The following is a 22,934-nucleotide window of genomic DNA, read 5'->3' as shown; positions in this document are numbered from 1 at the left end:
CGTTTTCAAGGATCCCTCAGCTACTGTGGGCTACTAGTTATGGGATTTTCTGATATCCGACTGTCTCCAGACACTAAACAACTTGTACTTTAGTAGTGGTTATAAGAACTAGGAGTGCCAGCCAGGCAAATTATGAGTAATTAGGGAATTTACTAAAGTACACTCAAAGTTCCATACAACTTGAATTCTGTTTTAACAATTTTAAATGGACACAGAACATGATCAAACTAGCTGGTCCTTTTAAAGTGGCCCTGTCACAATGCAGCAGCTATATTAAGGGCTGACCAATATTTATGCAAAAGCATCCTAACAAACAGCCAAGTGATTCTTATTAGTTGCTGAGAGGCACTTGGTGCTTCAAGCCTCAGTGAAATCCATCCAGTAGGAATGAACAGCAAGTTTAATAGCAACAACATGGCCGACTCCACTGTGGGGGCGATGGAATCCCTGAAAGGGGGACATTAAGCTGCAAGATTGCTCTGCAGAGCTTACTTGTGTAAGGAAGCACTTATCTTACTGATAGGTCACATGAACAGAGTCCCATAACCTTCTCCCAGCTGCAACAAGTCAAACATACATTCCACATGAACATATAGCAATTCAAGGATTATGCATGTTTTAGTTTAACCATCTCTTAAAAAAAACCAATAAAGGATGCATAAAATCCTAAAATTAGAAAACTTGTGACTAGTAATTAGGGGTGTCATAATGTTAGTACTCACAAGGCAAACTATTCCACCTACTATAGACCAGCATTTATATTACCACATAAAAGGACATTAGAGTTCTATAAACACAATAATGTAGTCATGAAACAACCTGAATGACAAGACACCCCCTACAAACAGTGGATTAGAGTAATCTTGCACATAAACGAAGGTGGAGGGTGGAGGGTTGCAGAAATCAAATGGAGCCTCTCCTGGGAAATGTCATTTCTATCAAGTGGTGTCCACAGCTTCAGAGTAGACAACCCTGCAGTAACAAAGCAGTGTCTCCGTGGCATCTGAGCCTGTGTCACCAGGGCTGACGTTACCAATAGGCGAACCTCAGTTGTCACCTAAAACACTGAGTGATACAATGCTACCGATTCACTGCCTTTATCACTGCAGCAGCCCCTCACTATGCACCGGCTGCCGACATGGAGGGAAGAGCCGTCAGCAGATGCTCACTATGCACCGGCTGCCGACATGGAGGGGAAGAGCCGCCAGCAGCTGCTCCTCCATATAGGTTACGGCCCGAGCGTGCAGCCCAGCACAAGGCTCCCAAGAGCCGAAGATTCCACCCCATGCAAGGTAAGATGTAGTAGAAGTGCAGGAACACCTAGGGCACACATGCATGCCATATCTCACTGTATATGGCCTAAAAATGAATGCAATGAGATACAATAGCAAACCAGATTGGACATGCTTGTAAATAGACTACTACAGATTCTTCCAATTGATCTGTGAATGTGTGAAGGCACCAATGGTACAGAAAGCGACTCAGACTGGGGTGTCAAATGTCTGTGCCTCGTCCAATCTTGTCACTTATGCATGGGGTCAAATTTGGCATTAATCTGGTCAGCTGCTATTGTGTGGTTGGCTCCAGGAGTGCCATTTCCCAGAATTCTGTACCACTTAACATAAGCTGATTCATAAGCACAGTATACAAGTAGGCCACTTAAAAAAAAAAAAAAAAAAAAGTCTTACCTTGGGTAGTATGCAGTGTAGTTCATGAAGAGCTGAGCTCCGGCTGGGTAATACGCTGCTGATGGCTGCAGAGCCCGTGGATTCAAGAGCAAGGATGGCTGGTAGAGGGCAGCTGCTTCAGTGGGGATAACGGCTGTCGGCGCTGGGAATGTATATGATGGAGGAGATAAACCTAGCCCAAAATAAATTATATATCAATATTAGTAGACTTTACAGAAACTATGTAAATTGGACCTTTACAACCTCACATAACCGTAGCAACAAAACTGCTTTCATCTGTTTGGTTCATACACAGCAATAAAACAACCAACCAGACTTCCTTTTATAAACCAATTTGCACTAAACAGATAAAGCAGACAGGTTACTATGGCTCTAGTGCAGGCTCTCACTTTCAAGCATTGTAAGTAGCCCTCACTATATGGACGCTAACACTGAAGCCTCCCTTCTCGGCTTAAACATATATATAAAAAGGTATGATACACCCACAGGGTAAAAGCACTAAAACTTTGATCATCCTAGAACAGGATGAAACTTGAAAAATAATATTCAGGACTGAAGGTATCCAGTTTCCGAAAGGTCAGCCTCCCAGATAAGATTTAATATCACGACTCAGGTGACTTGCAAGTTTACACAGTGGTCGAAGTGGAAGTTTAGAAGCGGCGATATAGAACGTGTAAGTGAATGGAATTTTATAGTATTACAATAAAGTCAGTAGAAGTGGCGGTTTGGCACACCACCGTACACACTCCCACTTCCACCACTGATCTTAGTAACTATGATGGTTTAGAAGTCAAACGGTCACAAATAACCAGTCCCAGTTTATAGATTTGTTCCTGGAAATATCCCTATTTTTCCTACACTGACCAATAGTTTTTTGTTACTGTAATTCTTACCATACACTGCTATTTACTGGGATTAATGTTTTTAGGGAGTATTTAAAATAAAAAAGGATTAAAGTCAGTAAAAATATTGGGATTGTAGTGTTCAAAGGTTCACCAAGACATTAACGTACGTCATCTGCTCAGCAGTAAAGTCTCCCTGGGAACTAGTTTACTGTTCATGTTTAACTGGCCAGTTACCAAAACGTTCTAAAGTTGATCAAGTGCTTGACATGAACAAATATAACATTTATGTGCCTTCTATTGGAAATCTATACCAAGAACACTAAACCACACAGCTCAGACTAGCTTGGTATATTATACTTTAAACAAAAGAACATTTACACTGCTCATTTTATTCTTCTGTGATAGAAGCATTTTAGCTTCATGTTGCTCTTATTATAACCCTTCCAGTTCTCCTGTGTGCTGGCAGTAGTGCAGCTAAGTCTCAGCTGTGGTATTATAACAGCAACTATAGACACGTTCTCTAAAGTGTTTAAACTGCAAATATTGTCACTAAAGTACAACTAATAAAAGGGACTTCTAAAGGATGGACCCACGTCCTTCCCCCAGAGGTAAGTGGTTCTCTTAAAATGAAAATAAAAAAAACTGTGAAAGTGGAAGATTTTACAAGTTTATGCCCATTTGTCAACAGTATATATAGGGCCTGAAGTGATGCTTGTGTAAAATACTGATCAAACTTGGAGAAAGAAACGGCAGTACGTATAGTGTGTGTATCTGTTGTAGAATGATGTACTCCAATAAGATAGACAGATATAGCTTAGTGGTTAACACTGCGTCTCACAGCACTGGGGTCATGAGTTAGATTCCCTTATCTGTGTGGAGTTTGTATGTTCTCCCTGTGTTTGTGTGGGTTACCTCTGGGTGCTCTGGTTTCCTCCCACACGCCAAAAACATAGTGGTAGGTTACTTGGCTGCTATTAAAATTGACCTTAGTCTCTTCAGGGTGTGTATTTTAGGGATTTTAGACTAAGCTCCAATGGGACAGGGACTGATGAGTTCTCTGTACAGCGCTGCGGAATTAGTGGCGCTATATAAATAGCCGATGATGATTTCCCACTGATTGATGTGTGTGACTAGCCCTAATAGCACCAAGGACAGCCCACTATTTCACAAGAGCCAATCATCTGCATGCTCTAGCCATATGCAAAGAGGAATGACTGCTAAACTAAGCGATGCATTTTTAGTGCTCAGATATGGAGAAGACTGGTACCATTTATTAGAACCATTGGGGTACAATTTGTGAAAATTAGTTCTCCGGTGTGGATTCCGCAGCAACAAAACATTTGTTTTCTAAACGGCAAGGAATATCTACTTGGGCACCAAGCTTTCATAAACGTCCCTCTTGATGTGGCAAAGCTTTGGATCCTGTAACTATCCAGCTGTTGGACTAAACTATGGAAGACTTCTACCCATGACACAGCAAGGCAGGCAGCATACAGAGGACATGGGAGAGTGCTTTCTCTGAGTTTCAGAAGTTCCAAAATAACTTCTATCGTGCCGGAGCAGCTTTACCATATCCACAGACTATATATTCCGCCGTAGTTGCATGGTGATTTATCACAAATTTTCCACTAATTCTCAAAAATGGAATTTAAAATTAAAAAAAAAAAAAAGTTTACTTTCTTGGCAGATTACATGCAGCCCCCTCACCCTCAAATATTATTCTTACACGCAGGCCCACTGTAATTTTAAAAAGGGCATTCCCATAACAAAAACAGCAAGGAAATAAACAAAATCCAAAATAAAAATATCGCAATGCAGTCTGTTAAATTTAGTTTTGCATTTTTCATTGAAATTCTGATTTACAGATCAGCAGCAATCCAATAAAGTGTAGAAAATATATTGCAAAGAGGATTCCCTACATAATTTAAAAAAAAAAAAAAGAAAATTACGTGCAGCTTAATGATTTGAAAATTTGGTCTGTTTTGGTGGCATGGCAAAACTATCTGCCCCCATTAGCATTTAAGATACACAGTACATGAAATCATTTCACAAAGGAAATCAAGGATGCAAGGTCACACTTTGCTTTGGGGAAAAAAGCCTCTAGTCTACTAGAAGTGGCTTAAAGGGGAACTAAACCCAAAAAAAGCAGATTTGCATATGTGCACCACTTTAATGCATTTCCCATTCATTCTGCTCTTGGGATGGGAACATAGGTCAATTGGTTTACGTCCTCACTGTAGACTAGAGGCCATCTAGCATTATATTAACAGCCTCTACTGTCTGAGCATTGAACGTAGCCAACTACATGGTGCCATTGGTATATTCGCAGAGAGAACTTTGGAGCCAAACGGCACACATCTTTCCTCAACAAGTACACCCCTCGACCTGTCAAACACCAGCCATTCATAAGCCCCAAGTTACTATAATCCAAGAGATGCACTTCATAACTTAATGAAGCCAACCCTGAAAGCTATGACAAGAGTCTACTAGATGCACTTGGTGTCACTTATGAATGAGTGGCGGGAGAGGAGTACACTGAGAAGCCTCCTTCACAAGCTCCACCCATAACACATGGGAGAAGACAGGTGGAGGAGACTGATGTTACAGCATTACTATAGAGTACCATGAATGCTAGCCTCATAAGAGGATAGCATATTCCTTCACTTTTGCTTTAGTTCCCCTTTAAAAAGGGCAGCATAGCTATCCCACAGGTGCTTCTGAAATCTCATTCACCCCAAGAGAATTGCAATTGTAGATTTTTCATGAACACATCTGTCAAATAATTAACCAAAATACCCACAAGAAGGAAAGCAGTTCCAACACCTACCAGCTCAAAGCGCAGAGAAGCGGCAAGACCCTCAACCCAAACTTACATGGTAACTTACATGGCGGCGGGGACAAGCCATTGCGATTTAAAGTTCCCCCCATTAAGACAAAATTCATCTCCTCTGCAGAACACTGAAACACCTCCACATATCTGTCCTTCATGGTCTTCTTGTGACATTTCTGCGCTGCCAGAAACGCTCTCTCTGCAGACTTCATCTGAATAAAGGAATCTCCAGATGGTCGCCCCTGGGGAGAAAACAATGTTTATTTGGTATTTCTGCTGTTAATTACAATGAACACAAAGTGTGAAAAAAAATAAAAAAAAAAATAAAAAAAGCACATTCCTGGTTGTTAGAGAGAAAATTATGCAATCTCCGGTCTGCAAATCAAAAGTGTCATGCAGACACTCAAATTTACAGATAGTGAGAGAACAAGTTATCAAATGCATTAAAAGGCAACGGTCACAGCTGCAGTGTCGTTTCTGTACGACGCCATCAGGTTTAAATATTCTAGGATATTAACGTGTGTACAGTCAAGAGCATGCTATTGTACTATACACTCAAACCATAGGAAGTATATAAATTTCAGCATATTGCCTCTGGATAATCAGATCAGCATTACATGATAACCAGGCCACAGGACAGTCCACACCAACAGATTGAAACATCAAGGTTATTTTAGGAGTACATGCAAAAGGGGCACAGTTGCATATAGTCGATTCTCAAGAATGGTACGTGTTAATAACTACACATTACATAAGGCTATTCTACCACTGTCACGAAACATGCTACTGGACTGGAAACTTTTTATTCATCACCCGTTTCTCACAGTTTATTGTACTTTTTAATCCTAGTCTAAGTAAATACACCACAGCATCGGTGTATTATTTATTTCATGTTATAGGTACATTTGCCCTTGCTATTACTTGCAATATTGTATGCATTAGAAAATAGAAAGAATATTGCCAATGTGTGAAAATAACAGGACAACAGAAGTCATTTTGCTTGTGTTAGCTAAAGATAATTACCATTTGTCTCAAATGCCCATTGTTATGAGGTGTGGCGTAGACCTGGTTTGTAATCAGAACAATGTCCGAGTAACTTGACATAGCTAGTTGGCAGCCCATGTTAATTAGCTCGGTCAACATGTAATTAGGTTAGAACTTCTAGATGATATGCAATGTGCCTCCACAGTAATATACTGGCTGAAATAGCATTGGGAAATGTATTAATATGTATCAATATAAATGTTATTGTATCAAAATGTATCAGACTCAGATTGTGTAATGTTGCAGATACAATTGTAACCCTTTGTTTAGTGTATCCAGCCAAATAGCTAATTGAGTCATGCCATTCCATTGTATAATCAAGGTAATAGACCATGTCTAACAGCTAAAGTGCCCACTGATAGACCCCTGCTGTAAGGGGGAGGATTGACACATTTCACTCTACTCCCTGTGTATACAGCCAAGAATATAAGGCGATCAGAATGCCAAGAGAGCTATTCTAGCTTGGAGAAAACTGGTGTACCAGTGAAAAGGTATCTGGGCAGGCATTGTAGTGCCGCTGGAGGAAACCCTACCAGGACAGGGTCTGTGTGAGCCAGTAACCCAGACTGGGTGACTTTGTAACAGTCTAGTTAAACAGTAGTGGTGATATTGCTGAAGGCTAAGACTCAGACTGAGATTACTACTTTGGAGTGCTGACTGCAAGAGGATATATACTACCATTTATCCTGTATCTTGTGAACGTCTTGTTCTGTTGTAATAAAGCCTTATTTTGGATATACTCTGGTCTACCCGAGTGAGTTGAATCCCACAGAGGGTAACTGCCACCCCAGCTAAGGGTGGTATCCTCACACCTCCGTTGGCAAGGAAGACTGAAGCCGATCGGAGTACATGGATTCCATTTACATTTTACCCTTTGCAAAGCCAGCAGCAATTAAGATTTCAAATATGGGTAAAATGTAGGCTGCTAGGTGTGCCAACGATTTATCTTAGTAAGTTTTATTGAGCTTTTACAGAATAAACCTAAAAAACAAACATGCTAGATATAAAATAAGTACAATCTTCCCTTTAATATTACATTCTGGCCCTACTGCAAATAGATGCATCACACAAGCATCTTTGTTTCACAGCACATCTGTGCCCAACCTTTTCAGCTGTGTCCTGCTTTGAAGAGAGGAAGGAGATTGTGGCAACTGAACAAAGAATAACCCATCTACCTTGAGTTTCCTATTCAATTGTATGCCTAGAACAGCTGGAAGTGTGACCACAGAATCCGTACAACTGATGCCCACCACCAGATTGCCCTATACAAGTGGGCAGGACTAGTAATAGTTTAACCCGGCAGAAGAGCAATAATTGTGGCACATTCTCTTCAAAATCTTGTAACTCGAGTGTGGAGCTTTCATTGTCAATGTCCTGCAGTGTTTAGCCAGTAAAGACCTTTACTACCGTATTGTTTGAATGAATCACAGTTTACAACTAGTATAATGAAAGTGTAAGCAGGCTGCACTGCAGGAAATAAAGTGTTAAGATTGTGAGGTAGCAGAAACAGTGATTAAAGCCTTTGTCATTAAGTAAATGGGAGTTGCCCGGTGCCAAGTCTCTGCAAGGTATTTTCTTGGTGACCTTGAATAAGTTAACAATATCTCTGTCTGTGTCTATTATCGGTACACAATGAATGCTGTGCGCCTGGCCTCAGTACATGAAAAATACACCTGCTATGATATATATACACTGACAGTTCAAAACAATAGCCCTTTATTGTAGGAAAGCAGCCTATAGAAGCCTTCTAGCTGCACTGTTTGGGTTCAAACTTCTCGGTCTCTAGTCAAAGAACCCCATTATCCAAACCATGAACTTCAGATCGTAATAGATATCACCTAGTTAAATTTTAAACTAATCATTACCACTAGAGAGCCAGATATTTCACAACTGTAAAACATTTCAGTGTTGTGAAAATTGAAAATAGACATTCTGAAGACAAGTCAGAGACCGATAGCTGCGCCTGCCACCTACATAAAATATGGACGAATGTGCCCCGTCCTTAAACAGGGGAAAAACAGCTGTGTTTTACAAACTCAAGTCAATTTAGTTCACCAGCTTTAAATGGCAGCAGAGAGGGGTTTGAGGACCAATCACAAGCTGCAACCAAGAGAGTTCAGCTTGTGATTAATCCATCCGCTTGTTTTCTTCTACTCCTCTCCGTAATGCATTGCCATTCATTCGATTTGCGCAGCACATTGATCAATGAAACCAATGTATCCAATGCTTTGGACACATGCTCATCTGACCAAGCATCCCTATAAATAAAAATACACAGCAGCAGCTCCCAAGAAACCATGAAAAATATAAAGGACTAAAACTATACAAAGTTAGCTCTCCACTAAAACAACTTATGCAAAATCACTTGCAAGTCTTCAGCCATAACACATGTGCATAGCAGCCAGGTTTACAAAATTAAGATTCACTATAAGCACTAGCCATACAGCAGAAGTTCCACAATGCCCTTTGTTATTTTATAAACCCAATATGGATTGTCTGTCTTAATAGCCATAAATTACGTTGTATTTGTCGGTATCCATAACCTCTCAAATGACTACAATATAAGCCAAGAATTAAAATGTTGCTTTCACTGGAAATAAAGCAGGCTTATTAAAGTTTCAAGCAGCTCAAACTACAATCATGAGCTGACCTGTAAGAACGGTTCTACAGGTTTCATATTCTTCTTCTGGAATTACGTTTGGTGTTTATGCTCAAACACCCACTTAAGCCTTTCATTACCTCAATCTTTATAATTTGTTTATGAAACTCCCTATGTACAAGAACCAACTTTTAATCCATTCTAAACAAACGCAAAGCCATATAACAGATATTAAAGTCATGAACATCAGCATCTTCTGTCAAGACAGGTCCTTTAGTTTTACAGATATTAGATGTGGGTTCTTATTTTGATTGCTGGCAGTTTTCACAATAGTGGGCAAATGTGAAGTTTTGGAATCACTAATTTACCAGAAAGACTTTTTTTTAAGTGCAATTATTGTAGCACTTTGGGAAATTAAGCATTTGTTGCTGAATTTCAAACTAAAAACGTACCTGATGGTTAAGCACCATGTGCACACCGTGTGTCCGGATATCGGCAGAAAATTCACCCAGAAACTCCAAGATGTCCTCAATCGTGGCAGCATATGGAAGCCCTCTGAGACGTATGCAGTCTCGGACATTGACTGGTGGAATGAATGGCTGAGGTAGTACAGGAATTATTGGAGGTGTTGGGAGTGGGATAAGAGGAGTAGAAGAGTATCTGTTCAGAACCTGCATAGACAAAGTTTTTATTTTACTTCATGGGACCACCACATATAAACCCCCCCCCCCCCCCCTCTTCCTTAAATGACATTCACTGCACAGAAGTCTATGAATTCCAAAACGGCAGCCTCTTTACAATGCTGCGTTTTAAACTGGTGATATAAAAGAACAGAGGACACAACAAACATTGACTATCTACATTTATATAATGATGGCTTTACAATAAATATTTCAGAGAAAGTCTTTCTGCGGTAAGTTTACAATGAAGATGCTGTTCCCACACATTTGTTGTGCAGCAAGATTTAACAAATCATTCTGCAATCATTAAGGGACCATTGAACACAGGGGCCTCTAGCAGCCAAGAAATGGATTTAAGTCAAATAAAATGATTAACAACACAGACCTGCTGCACCTCTGCTGCTGTGCTCCTAAATAGCTCAATATATCGTTTGCCCAGCAAGTCCTTGTGCTTCTTCAATGCGTTCTGGGCATATTCCTCACAGGCAAACAACACAAAGGCGTCTCCCGTCGGCCTGCCGTCAGGGTAGGTAACAAACAGAATCCCTTCCTTGCCTCCGGTTACAGGACAGTGTTGGCCAAAGAACGTCAGTACTTCTTCAGCAGTTGCGGTGAAGGGCAGTCCCCGCATGCGCACAATCACCTGGTTCTCTTTGGACAAAAACTGTGCAACTTCATTGGAGGTACCTGCAAGTTACGATACAATGAAAAAAAGAACCAATTACTTGCACAATAGAATTATATTCCATCTCCTTTCATTAGACATCTTGTTTTCAGCACTGCAAAGAATAATGAAAAGTCATGAAGACTTCTAGACAATCACCACATGATAAAAATTAGAAAGTTGATGTGGACATTCTGATTGAAGTATAAAATTTAGCTTAACCATAAAATCTCAAGCACTATGAACAATTAAGCTCAGGGAACTGAAATGCATAGAAGCTTAGCGTGCATGTCAACTGTGGCTACCAATTTTGACACAACGTGCCACTTATACTTTCTCCATTTGTGGCATGCACCAGACATAGGTACAAGTTAAATTGACAAATATGAGCCAACATTTTTTTCCTTCTTTCCAATTTAAGTGATTGCTGTGAGCAAGTTATTACAGAAGGGGCAGATAATTACCTCCAGCTATTTTTAGAAAGTCTTCTCCAGTTGCTTTGTACACCTAGAAGAGGAACATAAATGCGTTATTCTTTATTCAAACTACAGAGCTCATCGAGTCAAGCTTGGTGTGGCTGCCCCGTCACATACCTCTATGTATCTATTCCCCATGTGATGCTTGTGTCTTTGCAAAGCCAGATCTCTGTGCTCTTCAGTAACAAATCGGACCAGGGCTTCTCCATTCCTTCTTCCCTGAGCATTGAGACAAAGGGCAGCTCCACCCCTGCACAGGTAATACACAGGGATTATAGAGGAGAACGAACAATGGCTGAACTGGCCCCACTTGAAACAGCGCAACACATTGACATGGAACAATCAGTTCGATTATTTGAAGGCAACCATTCCCATTGTTGTCAAGGAAAATTGACAACCCTTTAGATCACAACTACAAACAGCTTCACAGCAAATAAAGTTTGTTACATGCAGAGATTAAATCATAGATCATAGTAGATCATAGTATTGTGTCAAAATAAAAAAATAAAATAAAAAAAGTTATGCCAGAAGGAACAGAGTTTTAAACCATACTAAAACACAGCAACCCAGTTCAGGGGAAGGAGAGCGCACACAGCTTAAAAATAAATAAATCCCAACACAAAACAGCAGGGTATCCTGTTTAGCAAAGACCATAACCTGCCTTTAATCCTGCACTAATCTTACCTTCTGCAATGTAGGGTGTATACAATCACCCCTATAAAGATATGGAAATTTCCCAACTGGGAAAAACAAAAAACATAAAAATAACTAAAACCGCATACAGTCAGAGCATAAAAATACAAGGGGCGTTAAGGCAGGGAGAAGGAGTCGGGAAGCAGGGCGACACTCACTTTGCAATATTTAAGCCCTTGAAGAAACGGGCGATATCCTGATCAGACGACTGCCATGGTAAACCTCTGGCTCTGATAATTGTGTTATCATCGATTATCTCCAGCTTACTGCTACAAAATAAAACAGCAATTAAATATTTACCTCACCAAGTGACGGACAAAGAAAACAAAAACACAGCAAAATATTACAAAACCAAGGTAGTTTGGTTTAAATGCAACTCATCTGCTGCAGGCAAAATGGAGAGAAGAGGTGTAACTTCATATTCATCCCCTAATTAAAAAATAGACTTCTGACTGTTTCAGCACCAGCATTGTGTGTAATGCTCCTTAAATAATTGCATTTTAATGATAAACTTTATTTTTATTTGAGGGGGGGGGGGGGGGCATTTGAGATTCTCTTTCACAATCTCTCATAAATGTGATCCAAGATATTTTGGTATTTCAGCGTTTATACAAGCTGAAAATGTATGTTGCAGAATTTTGGTCTATGTGGGAAACGCACATCGTGGACAAGCCTCTATGTATAAACAGATTGTAAGATTTATTGTATGTGCCATTGATTAAATGTACAATATACAAGACACTGAGCAGTTACATTAAACCTCACAACAAGTGTCCAAGTGTATTGACATAGCGGGCTACATTTACAAAGTGTCACACAAAACAGTTTTGCACCAATGCTCCTAGATGGCCCACTCACAGTACATCAAGCTGCACACCCATTGTACGGGCGAGAAGCACCTCCGCAAATTAGAAGAGCCCCTAGGTTTGCGGAGAGGCAGAAACATTGCGAGTCACACAGTGGAAGCGTTATCACAAGTCCATTCTGCCACATTTTTCTCCTCAAACGAGATTGTTGTCATACTTCCTTGTACTGCCCGACTAATTATTCCCACTAAATGAGCTGGTCTTTATACATTTCAGCACCACCACCTATGCATCCGATTCAGTCATGAATTGGATTTCTATTGGTTTTTAATCCATGTGCCGAACTTATATACATTTATTTATACATATGTTATTGATGCATGCTCATTTTATTTTTTGCCATCATTAATAAAATATAATTTCAGGTTTAAGGAGATCACTGAATCCAGTAATATATTATAATATACACACATACAATTCAGCTTTTTGAGTCGAGGTACTCCCAGGGCCGGATTAAGGGGGGGGCACAGGGGGCATGTGCCCCGGGCCCCCCTCTCTCAGGGGGCCCCCCGGACCAGCTGTGGCTCTTTTTGCTGCCCCCAAATGTCAGTCTACAGGGGCCAGCACAGGGTTCCGTTTTTAAGTGCTCTGTCGGCACTATAAGCACAGGTAAGCTTTTGCTTTTTTTTTTTTGAGTGTTCTGGGTTTCCTTAGCTGCGTGTAGATGACAGTGTGAGGAGGAGCAGAGAAGAGCTGCCCTGCCTGTCTGTGGGGGATAAGGTAAGTTAAGATCTGCTGTGTGTGTGACTGTGTGTGTGTGTGTGTGACTTTCTGTGTGTGTGACTGTGTGTGTGTGTGTTTGTGTGACTGTGTGTGTGTGTGAGACTTTCTGTGTGTGTGTGTTTGTGAGAGACTTTCTGTGTGTGTGAAACTTTCTGTGTGTGTGTGTGTGTGTGTGAGTGACTGTGTGTGTGTCTGTGTGTGTTTCAGCCAGAGGAGGAGGTGATTATGAAAATGAAGGGGATAATTGTGGACAAGGAGAGTGTGATTTATGGACAAGGAGAGGGGGTGATTTATGGACAAGAAGGGGGTGATTTATGGACAAGGAGAGGGGGTGATTTATGGACAAGGAGGATGTGATTATACAAATATAGGGGGTTGCAGAGTGACAACCCAGGAAGGGAAACCAACGCTGATGAGAAGGGGATTGAAGATGCTAAGTAGGTGGGGAATGAGGAATGAGAGGGAAGATAGAGGATTAAGATGAAGAAGAGGATTGAGGAGTGGGATGTTGGGGATATAAATGGAGAACAGAGAAGTACGATGTGCTCAGACCTAGATTGTCTATTTATTGTGGACCCTCTCTCCATGCCCCAGGGAAGTAGCATTTCTAAAAGTGGGCATTATGGGAAAAATGACAAAATTATGGCCACTCATTCTGTTAGCTCTCCTAAAGAGGACATACACTTACTTTATATGGAAACGTATAATGTACAAAATGTAATATGCCTCCATGCTAGCTCTGTTGCCTTGCAACAAATCAGGCCTGCTAGTGCTTAGCTGGACTAGGCTGTTAGGGATAACCAATATATACTTACATATAGTAAGGTTATTTTGTTAATTATTTGTGGAGTGATTGTGAGGTATTTAATGTGTGCTTGAGTTTGGGGAGGAGTGCTATTTATTAAATGTGAATATGAATTATAAAATGTTGGCAATGGTTTTGAAAAATAGGTTTATTTATTACATGTAAATGCTATTCATTTACACCAGGCTGTTTGGTGGAGAGGGAAATAAGTTTATTAAATGTGTACGCTATTAATTTAATGTCGGGGCTGCTTGGGGAAAATAGTTCTATTATTAAAAGTGAATAGTATTAATTTAATTTAATTCCAAATTTGGGGCTGGTTGCAGGGAGGGAGCCCTAATTATTAAAGGTTGTGCTACTGATTTATTAACCGGACTCTTTGGGGACTCCTAAACTTTATGTACCTGTTTTTGTTTCAAAATAGGCCCCGACATTCCAGAATCTACACAAGCAGCAACTGAGCTTAAGACACCAGCAGCCACAGGTGGTGAAAGTGACAACAGCAGGTAGGAGAGAGCAGGGCCATCTTCCAACTGTTCTCAATATGGTGGGACTGTCCAGAATTTGGGTGACTGTCTCACTTAGTTAGGATTTGGTCTGACTACAAGGACAGTTGGGAGGTATGTCCTACTTCACACTGTTATTCTTGTGAAGGCAGAGTTGTGTGCATCTAACAGTAGTGCACATAGCATTTCCTGTTTATTTGTTTAAAATGAATATCATATTCGACAATATGGGGCCCCCCTGTCTTAAGTGCCCCGGGCCCCCCAGAACCTTAATCCAGCTCTGGGTACTCCTACTGTGAGAAAGAACACTTGCTTCAGCATTATCGGACAGGGTTTATGACATTTGGTAGATCCTAGTGCTGCTAAAAGGACTTCCTCTCCTGTATCATTTCAATAATCTCTTGCGAAAGACCCGATTAAGGGTTGAAGCCGCCCTAGGCGACTATACTTGCAGCGCCCCCCCTGCCTTACGCGCCTGGCTAGTATGCGGTAAATCAATAACGAGCTAATACTCACCAAGTACCAGACTCAAATTTGTAGTTTACTCTTTCAGGATCTGAAAATTTATGATCTAAAAGAACATAGGTAAAAGTTGTCAGTATGTCACAATGAAAGATAAATCCACAAGCTACATCAAGAGATCTGGTCCTGTTGCAACAATCATAAGCAAGTTTTGCAGAACATTTCAGAAACCTTGTTAGTTCTTTTATACAAACATCCTCCAGATTGAGGGATCCATTCTACTTGGAGGGGGTTCACATTAAAAACAGTATTTTGGAAGTACAGTCTCTTTTTAAATTCCTTGAAGTTCTATAAATAAAAAGCACATCAAGAGTAAATGTAGAGGTTACTTACTGTATGGTGTTGACATTAAGGTCACAATTATGTCTCCCATAGCGGCCACTTCTGAAACTCCATGGGGGGGCTGCGTGTTTTCTATTTCAAGACCCAAGACTACAACTCTTAGTTAAGGAAAACTGGATGCATTAGGTTATAAAGACAGAGGATACAGGTACAGATTAGTACAGAAGTGTCCAAACTCTGTCCTCTAGGGCTACCAACAGGTCATGTTTTCAGGATTTCTCTAATTGTGCACAGGTGAGTTAATCTATCTGGCTGGGTCAGTAATTATCCCACTGGTTTCTACAGACAGAAATCCTTAAAACATGACCCGTTTGTAGCCCTTGACAGTTTGGGTGCCTGTGGTTTAGGTAACTAATGACTTGGCACAATCTGATCAGGGATGGAAATAGTTTAAATGTTTCAGACCTGAATCACATAGGACAAAGTAAAATATATAGCACAACAAACAAAAAAAAGTGACAAAAAAACCAAGCCCCTACATTTCATCATCACTACAGAGCTTGTATAACACAAAACTATAAACATTACTTGCAAGGTATTCTTAAAGTCGATCAGTGATTTGCAAAATGAAAAAGGGACTGGCCGATCATGTACAAAAATAATTTAGTCTTCTATTCAACGTTAGTGGGTTTCTTTTGTTTTTTAAACTACCTGACAGGGTTTGTTTTTTAAACTACCTGACAGTGGCTCAATTGTTTCCCTTCATCAGGGGCGCACGCAAGGGGGGGGTTTCTGGGTCTCCAGAAACCCCTCCCCACCGCTAACGAAGTGCCCCACATATTGGCACTGTACTATACAGCAGCCGCTGCGCTGTCAAAGAAGCATCCGCGGCGGTGCCGCAGCTGCTGTATAGTACAGTGCTGCCGAAACGGAGCTGCTGCACATGCGCCGCGTTATCGCGCATTTTCTTTTCCCCCCAACCAGCCTTAGCAATCCTGCGTGCACCGCTGCTTCATCCAATATGCCCAGAAAGCAGAGAATATAGACAGATAAAGATTTGTATAGTTTGTATGTTATTTCCTGTAAATGCGTCTTTCTCAACTTATTTGTTACTGTCTGGGAAAATATTAAATAGATTGATATGGAAACCATACAAAGCAAAGTAATTATAGAGGACGTCTACATTTCTGATGCTACACACTGATTCCATTACCACCCATTTCAATCCAGCTTAAACACCGACAGAAAATGTTAAACAGGTTGTCACACCCTAATAAAACATGCCTATATAAATAGAATACACATTTCTAGAACCAATAGCCAGGCTGATATGTAACATTCCGTCAGAAGTGTACTGAGCATTCTTCTACTTGTCTCCAGAAACGCACTATGCCTTAGTTTTTACATCTATTTGAATGTTGCCACTTAATGAGGTTAAAGGATGTGGTGGGGAGGGAGACAGCCCAGGTTGTGATCTTCCCATGCATGTTCTCTGCATAACTCATGTGGGAGACCCAGCCCTTTTATTACCAGATTCTAGCTTGTCACGACAAGTAGTCATCAAACGTCTATCGGGTTTTCAGGACATTTGTTGTGCAATGATGCAGACAAACAAGTCATTTTACAGCAACGCCACACACACACCTTAACTAGAGGTAGATGGGAATCCAGCCTAAAGAAGTTTTCATTATAATGCTCAAGTATATTTGCACATTATGCATGTAGAAGTGTAACAGGAGATGGGGTTACAGGTGCACCACACTGACTCAAACATGAGAAACTGCTGCAGTGGAATTCCCAGCTCTGCACAAACACTTGCACTTATTTCATTATTTGCAGGGCGGTCTGATTTGTAGACATTCCCACTGACTGCACCCTCTAACACCTCACAAAATACTGTTTTCATTCCAAAAGCAAACTTTATGAATGATTAGTTGAACAGCATGTATTACTACATCAGTGTCTCAAACCCAGTCCTCAAGACCCCCAACAATGAAGGTTTTCCAGGTGACAAAAGAAATAATTATACCACCTGTGGATCTGTTACAATGTGTCAGTCAGTAATGATTACACCTGTGCTCCAGCAAGGAGGTAGGAAAAACCATGCACTGTTAGGGGTCTTGAGGACCAGGTTTAAGAAACACCGATATAGATCATACAATATTAGCACATTACTCTGTTCTGTTGACAAAGTCAGGACTTCCCCAACCCAGTGTATTTTGTCCATATCTTCATGCAGGAGCACAGGTCATTACTGACTGACCATGTAACAGATCCACAGGTGGCACCAATTATTCCAGTGGAAAACCTGCACAGTTAGAGCTCCCCCAGGACTGGATTTGGGAAACCACAAACCAAGTTGTTCAGTATTGTGCCTAAGGCTCTGGCCACTCAAGTGTGATTAAATAGTAAAACAAGTTGTAAAACCTATAAACTAAAATTATGTAAAAGGTTTACTAGCCTAGCATTTATAGGAACCCCAAAAGTTGCCACAAAGTAGATAAAATAATTCACTTTTTAGGTCGATGCGGTAAATAAAATGGGTGGATCACAGGGCTCAAATTATGCACTTAAATATTTTCTCTTCAGGGAAAGGCGGTTACGGGTTAGATTCAGTGACTCATGCATAAACAGGATAGAAAAAAAAAAAAAAAGAACCCTACTTAACTCACCTTGCCATAAGGCACTGAAAACAGACCAAACTTGCTCAGCAGGCTTAACATATATAGGAACTGTCATGTTGCACTGTCCCTACCCAAACATCTCAAAGTTAACCCACTCTGCGGCAGACCAGAGCACCTGCTGGAGAAGGTTTGTGTTGTCTTAGAAGAATTTAGTTTAGTGTTACCAGTAAAAGGCATTTTTCACTTCACGGTTAACGCACAGGGCGCATGTGGGTGTCCGCCTGCCTCTCTGCCATCTCCTCCTGGATGTCCTCTCGATTCCTCAAACTTAACCTTGCCAAAACTGAGCTCATAGTTTTTCCTCCCTCTCATACCCCATCCCCTTCTGACCTCTCCATCACTGTCGACAACACCTCTATCTCCCCTGTCCCCCAACTTCGCTGCCTTGGTGTCATCCTCGATTCCTCTCTCTCCTTTGGCCCCCACATCCTCTCTCTTGCTAAATCCTGCCGCTTCCAGCTGCGCAACATCGCTCGCATCCGGCCCTTCCTCTCCCAAGATGCCACCAAATGCCTTATCCACTCTCTGATCATCTCCCGCCTGGACTACTGTAACCTCCTCCTCACTGGCCTCCCCCACTCTCATCTCGATCCCCTTCGATCCGTCCTTAACGCTGCAGCTAGGCTTATTTTCCTCTCTCGCCGCTCCTCTTTTGTCTCCCCCCTCTACCTAGCCCTTCACTGGCTCCCATTCCCCTTCAGAATCCTCTTTAAGCTCCTCACACTCACCTACAAGGCCCTCGCCAACTCCACTGCACCCTACATCTCCACCCTCCTCTCTATTCATGCTCCATCCCGCCCTCTCCGTTCTGCCTCTGACCGTCGCCTCTCTTCCCCCCTTATAACCTCCTCCCACGCGCGTATCCAAGACTTCGCCCGCGCTGCCCCCCTCCACTGGAACAAGCTCCCTCCCTCCATCAGAACTTCCCCTAATCTGTCCAGCTTCAAACGGGCCCTAAAAACCCACCTTTTTCTTAAAGCCTTTCTGTCTCCCACTTAACTTCCTACCTTATCTTCTGCCTCTGTCCCCCTACTCTCCCTCTCTCCCCTGCGTCTCTCTGTCTGTCCACCCCTCCCCTTAGATTGTACGCTCCTCTGAGCAGGGCCATCTCTCCTCCTGTTTCCACCACTTCTAACTCTGCTCTCCAGCTGCTTAGCCCTCCTCCTCGGGGGTCCTCCACCCCACGTCCACTTTCGCTCCCTCCTCCCCCCTGGGGGTCTCCCTGTCTTCCGCGCCCCCCTTCTTGGGCCCCGTCGTTTTCGGATCCTCCCTCCCCGGCTGTGCGTTGAGCGTGCTGAGTTGCTGTGCTGTGCTGTCTCCCATTGTGTTGTGGTTTTGTTTGTCTCTGTACGGCGCTGCGGATGCCTTGTAGCGCCTTATAAATAAATATTAATAATAATAATAATAAAATGTGCTCCAGAACTGAACTCGTTTGTAAAATTAAAACAGAAAGAGTCGAATGATTGCTTTAATTGCTTGAGCTCAACAATGCTCCCAAATGCAAATGTATTACAGATCTGAGCAGATCCTGTCACAGTGTGTTTGATAAATGCTAGAGAATTAGACATTAGCACTTCTGGAGCTGAGAAAGGGACAGCTTAAAATGCACCAGACATGGTGCATTACATCAGTGTAGAATTAATGCTTTATTGATTTCACTTGAAGCTTTAAAATTCTCCATTGCTACATAGATTTTAACAGAGGATTGGTAACATTTTGAAACAAACATTTAACTTAAAAAAAAAAAAAAAAAAAAAAAAAAAAGTGACTTTAAAACAAAAGCCACATTCCGCTTTGCACAGTTCTTTATGCTGAGCAACAAAGCGATATACCAGTCTCCAATAGAGGCTTTGTTCAAAAGTTACTGGAAACATTTCTATATAGGAATAAAATAAGCCATCGATTATTGTTTAGCCAGAAACAGACATTTTTTGGCTGTCATCCTATATTTATTTTACCTTAGCAGAGCAAATACCAGAGGAATAGGTTTGCCTATAGTTTTATTTTTACTAAATGGTTATAGGGTGAGAGAAAATGAACCAGGAGCTATACAGTGTCCAAGTTAGATTATTTTTACCATTTAGACTCTCCACCATTTTACCTTTAGGTAAATGTGTTAAATACTTCTCATTTTAATGTGGATATATAACTTTTTGAACACTTATTTGCATATGCTCACCAATAATTGTGCATTTTGAACAAATCATAGATTATATGGACCTCTGCAGTAATTTCAGCGAGCCACAAATCCACACCCCCGTGGCAATAATTCCTGCAGGTTAGCTGAGGGACTCTGCGGCAGGGTGGTGGTGTGCCTGGCTGTGAAGGAGTCCCAGGATTGGATGGGAGCACCATGTGATCAGCTCACATTCTAGTCCGGGACACACTCTACAGTAGGTAAGTCACACATGTTAGAGTCCCACTGTTAATCTCTCCATAAATGCCACAATTTGGCTGGGGGTTACCACCCCAAACAAGCAGACCAGTTCTATCCTCTTTTCTTTGTCAGTACAATCTGGTCGGTTCCTGTGACAATGGTGACCATTTCCACAGCACTGCCCATCAAAATGAAAACAAACTTAAGTGAATTCAGAGAGATTTAGGTTAAAATTGACCACTTGTGACCCTCACACACAGCACAGAAGCCAAAATTATTTTCCACGAAGATTCCAGACATGCACAGCAGTAGGGAGGACTTTTAAAGAAACAGCATAAGGTTTATGAATTCTAGTGCAGAGAAATTTGAGGTTTATAAATGGTTTTGGGATTATATTAGTTATTGGCACTATGTACATGAGGGGCTGAACCACCTCCCATTGATTGAGTTTGAGTTGCTAATTGCTAGCTCACATGGGCACTTTTACCTACTGTGCCCATCGTATATAGTTTATAACAGAATTCATTTGACAGAGTGCTGCTTAAGCTTTATGACCAGATGTTTCCCTCCCTCTATTTTCAAAACAATTATTAAAAGTTGGGTACTGTTATTTTGTCAGTAATAACTTTAGCCATTCAGTGAGATAAGGGCTCTAAGAGCATATTGCAATACACACATTTTTTATTTATTTTTTTTTATATTGGTGTGGTGCTCAAAATTTTGTATTTTTCACTTACACCATTAGTACTAGACTAATATTTTACTTTAAATTTACTTAGTAAAAGGGCGACATTTAAATTGATTGGCATTTTAAACTTGGCAAGACTGGTATGATTTGTTTGATGGCTGTACCCTTTTTGCAATATTAAATGATTGCGAGCAAGCTGTATCTAATAGAAGTGCTACAGAATTAAGTTTACACTTATCAGATAGCAATAGTAGATTAGACATGATACACCAGAGGTAAACGAGATGACACAGAGTTTAAACACTGCTGCAACCAAATGAAACCGTTCCTGAACTAGGTTTTGTTTTTTAAACTAGGGCATTTGGCTTTGAGATGTTCTTTAATTAGCACTCAGGGGATCATATTCCTAGACTAGGAGTGTGAGGAATCATCCTCAGAATGTATGGAGGGGACATGCCCCCATTACCAGCAAATCGTCCCACAGACACACCCCAATGACCAGCTGCATACTATACAGACACCACCATTAGTCATAATGTACAGATGACAACCATTGTAGGTGATATACTGCAGTGAAATACCCCCCATGGCAAGTCACATATTGCCAAGTAATTATTTCCAACTACCATCTATATGTTGCAGACGACCAACTTTACACTAATTACTAGTTCGCTCAACTTACTGGTTAGGAGATGGTCATCTCCAGATATTACATCCACTCCACGGTGCTCTTTATGTTCAAGGTCAACACAAGTCTATGAACAAGTTCTCATTGGTCTTATTGACCCTGGAACCTGTAAGGCCAGTGAGATACAGGCACCAGAAGTGCAGCCATTGGGGTCTCATTCTTATGAGCTCTTAGTGCTCCTGTATTATCATGAGGTAAAAGCAGAGCTGATGGTAAGTGGGTCTGTCATTTCTCTCGGTCACCATAAAATAGAAGTTGTGCAGATAATTGGATCCATGCATGGGCGGAGGGGGGGTAAAATCAGTGCATGACCGCACACCAGAGGGAATGTTGTTCAAGTCACCCTCTGGGTCTCTTGGACAACACTGACCACATGTTATAGCCAACAGCTCCGCTGCTTTAAATGTGCACTAATGCCTAGGAAAGTGCACCCAGAGGGAGCAAGTGGGATGACAAACTGCAAGGTGCAATCTAAAGATTGTTGCTTGTGATTGGACCTCCCACTCTCAAACCACCAAATCAAGCCATTTGAAGGTGGTTAATATAAATTAGCCAAATCTACTTTATATTACAGAACTGGCAGAGTATCAGGACAAAAAATAAATGCATGTTGAAGCCACTAGGGTGAGAGGACATTTTTCCCTAGATGGTAATGCAGCAGGAGGTCAGCAAGCGATTAACATTGGAGATTAAGGAACATAATGCCAAGACTATTACCATCAATTCCAATATAGATAATATCCTATACCAGTGGATCCCAAGCTCAGTTAGAGGCACCCTTAGGGTAGCCATAATTTTTCCAAGGCACCCCTAAGCCAAAATAATTACCAAGAAGTCCCCCACCTGGCTTACCACCAGCCCTGGCAGCTGCGCCCTTGTGAGGTCACCGCAGCGCACAGTAAGGGAATCACTGTCCTACACTGTAGAGTAATGTAAGCAGTGAAATCTACTTTACTTCTTATAATTGTATATTTACGATATATACAAGACTACATCAATGAAAAATGTTAATTGAGGGAATTAATAATTTCACAAAAATGTAATTTAAAAAGTAAAGAAATTAGAGGGGGAAAACAATGGAGGATTCAAGTGGTTTATACATTTACTTCCCAATGAAAAATATAATTTGATCTATTCAGATCTCCTATATTCTGCTGATTTCCTGCATCAATTCAACAGAACGTACATTTGTCAGTGAAGACAAAACACATCTAAGTTGCGTATCCCAGCAGCTTGTGAAGGGGTTAACATGCAGAATAAGTTCTGTCAACACA

General features: G+C 41.2%; 1 protein-coding gene across 5 annotated transcripts in view; it reads right to left on the bottom strand.

Moving 5' to 3' along the window:
* Positions 1-22,934, bottom strand: part of ESRP1 (epithelial splicing regulatory protein 1) — a 46,838-nt gene that overhangs the window by 10,801 nt on the left and 13,103 nt on the right. For 2 of the 5 annotated variants that reach the window (XM_075213815.1, XM_075213817.1), the window contains exons 5-13: positions 15,275-15,373; positions 14,936-14,990; positions 11,678-11,788; positions 10,944-11,076; positions 10,815-10,857; positions 10,072-10,373; positions 9,459-9,677; positions 5,419-5,605; positions 1,689-1,860 (exon numbers count right to left, since the gene is read on the bottom strand). In XM_075213815.1, the coding sequence (XP_075069916.1) occupies positions 1,689-1,860; positions 5,419-5,605; positions 9,459-9,677; positions 10,072-10,373; positions 10,815-10,857; positions 10,944-11,076; positions 11,678-11,788; positions 14,936-14,990; positions 15,275-15,373 (1,321 nt within the window). Of the gene's footprint in view, positions 1-1,688; positions 1,861-5,406; positions 5,606-9,458; positions 9,678-10,071; positions 10,374-10,814; positions 10,858-10,943; positions 11,077-11,677; positions 11,789-14,935; positions 14,991-15,274; positions 15,374-22,934 lie in introns of all 5 variants that reach the window. The other 3 variants (XM_075213812.1, XM_075213816.1, XM_075213814.1) reach the window with 2 other exon arrangements.

This window comes from Mixophyes fleayi, chromosome 5 (genome assembly GCF_038048845.1).
Source record: "Mixophyes fleayi isolate aMixFle1 chromosome 5, aMixFle1.hap1, whole genome shotgun sequence".
NCBI classification, from domain to species: Eukaryota; Metazoa; Chordata; class Amphibia; order Anura; family Limnodynastidae; genus Mixophyes; species Mixophyes fleayi.
This window is presented reverse-complemented; position numbering and strand designations above follow the sequence as displayed.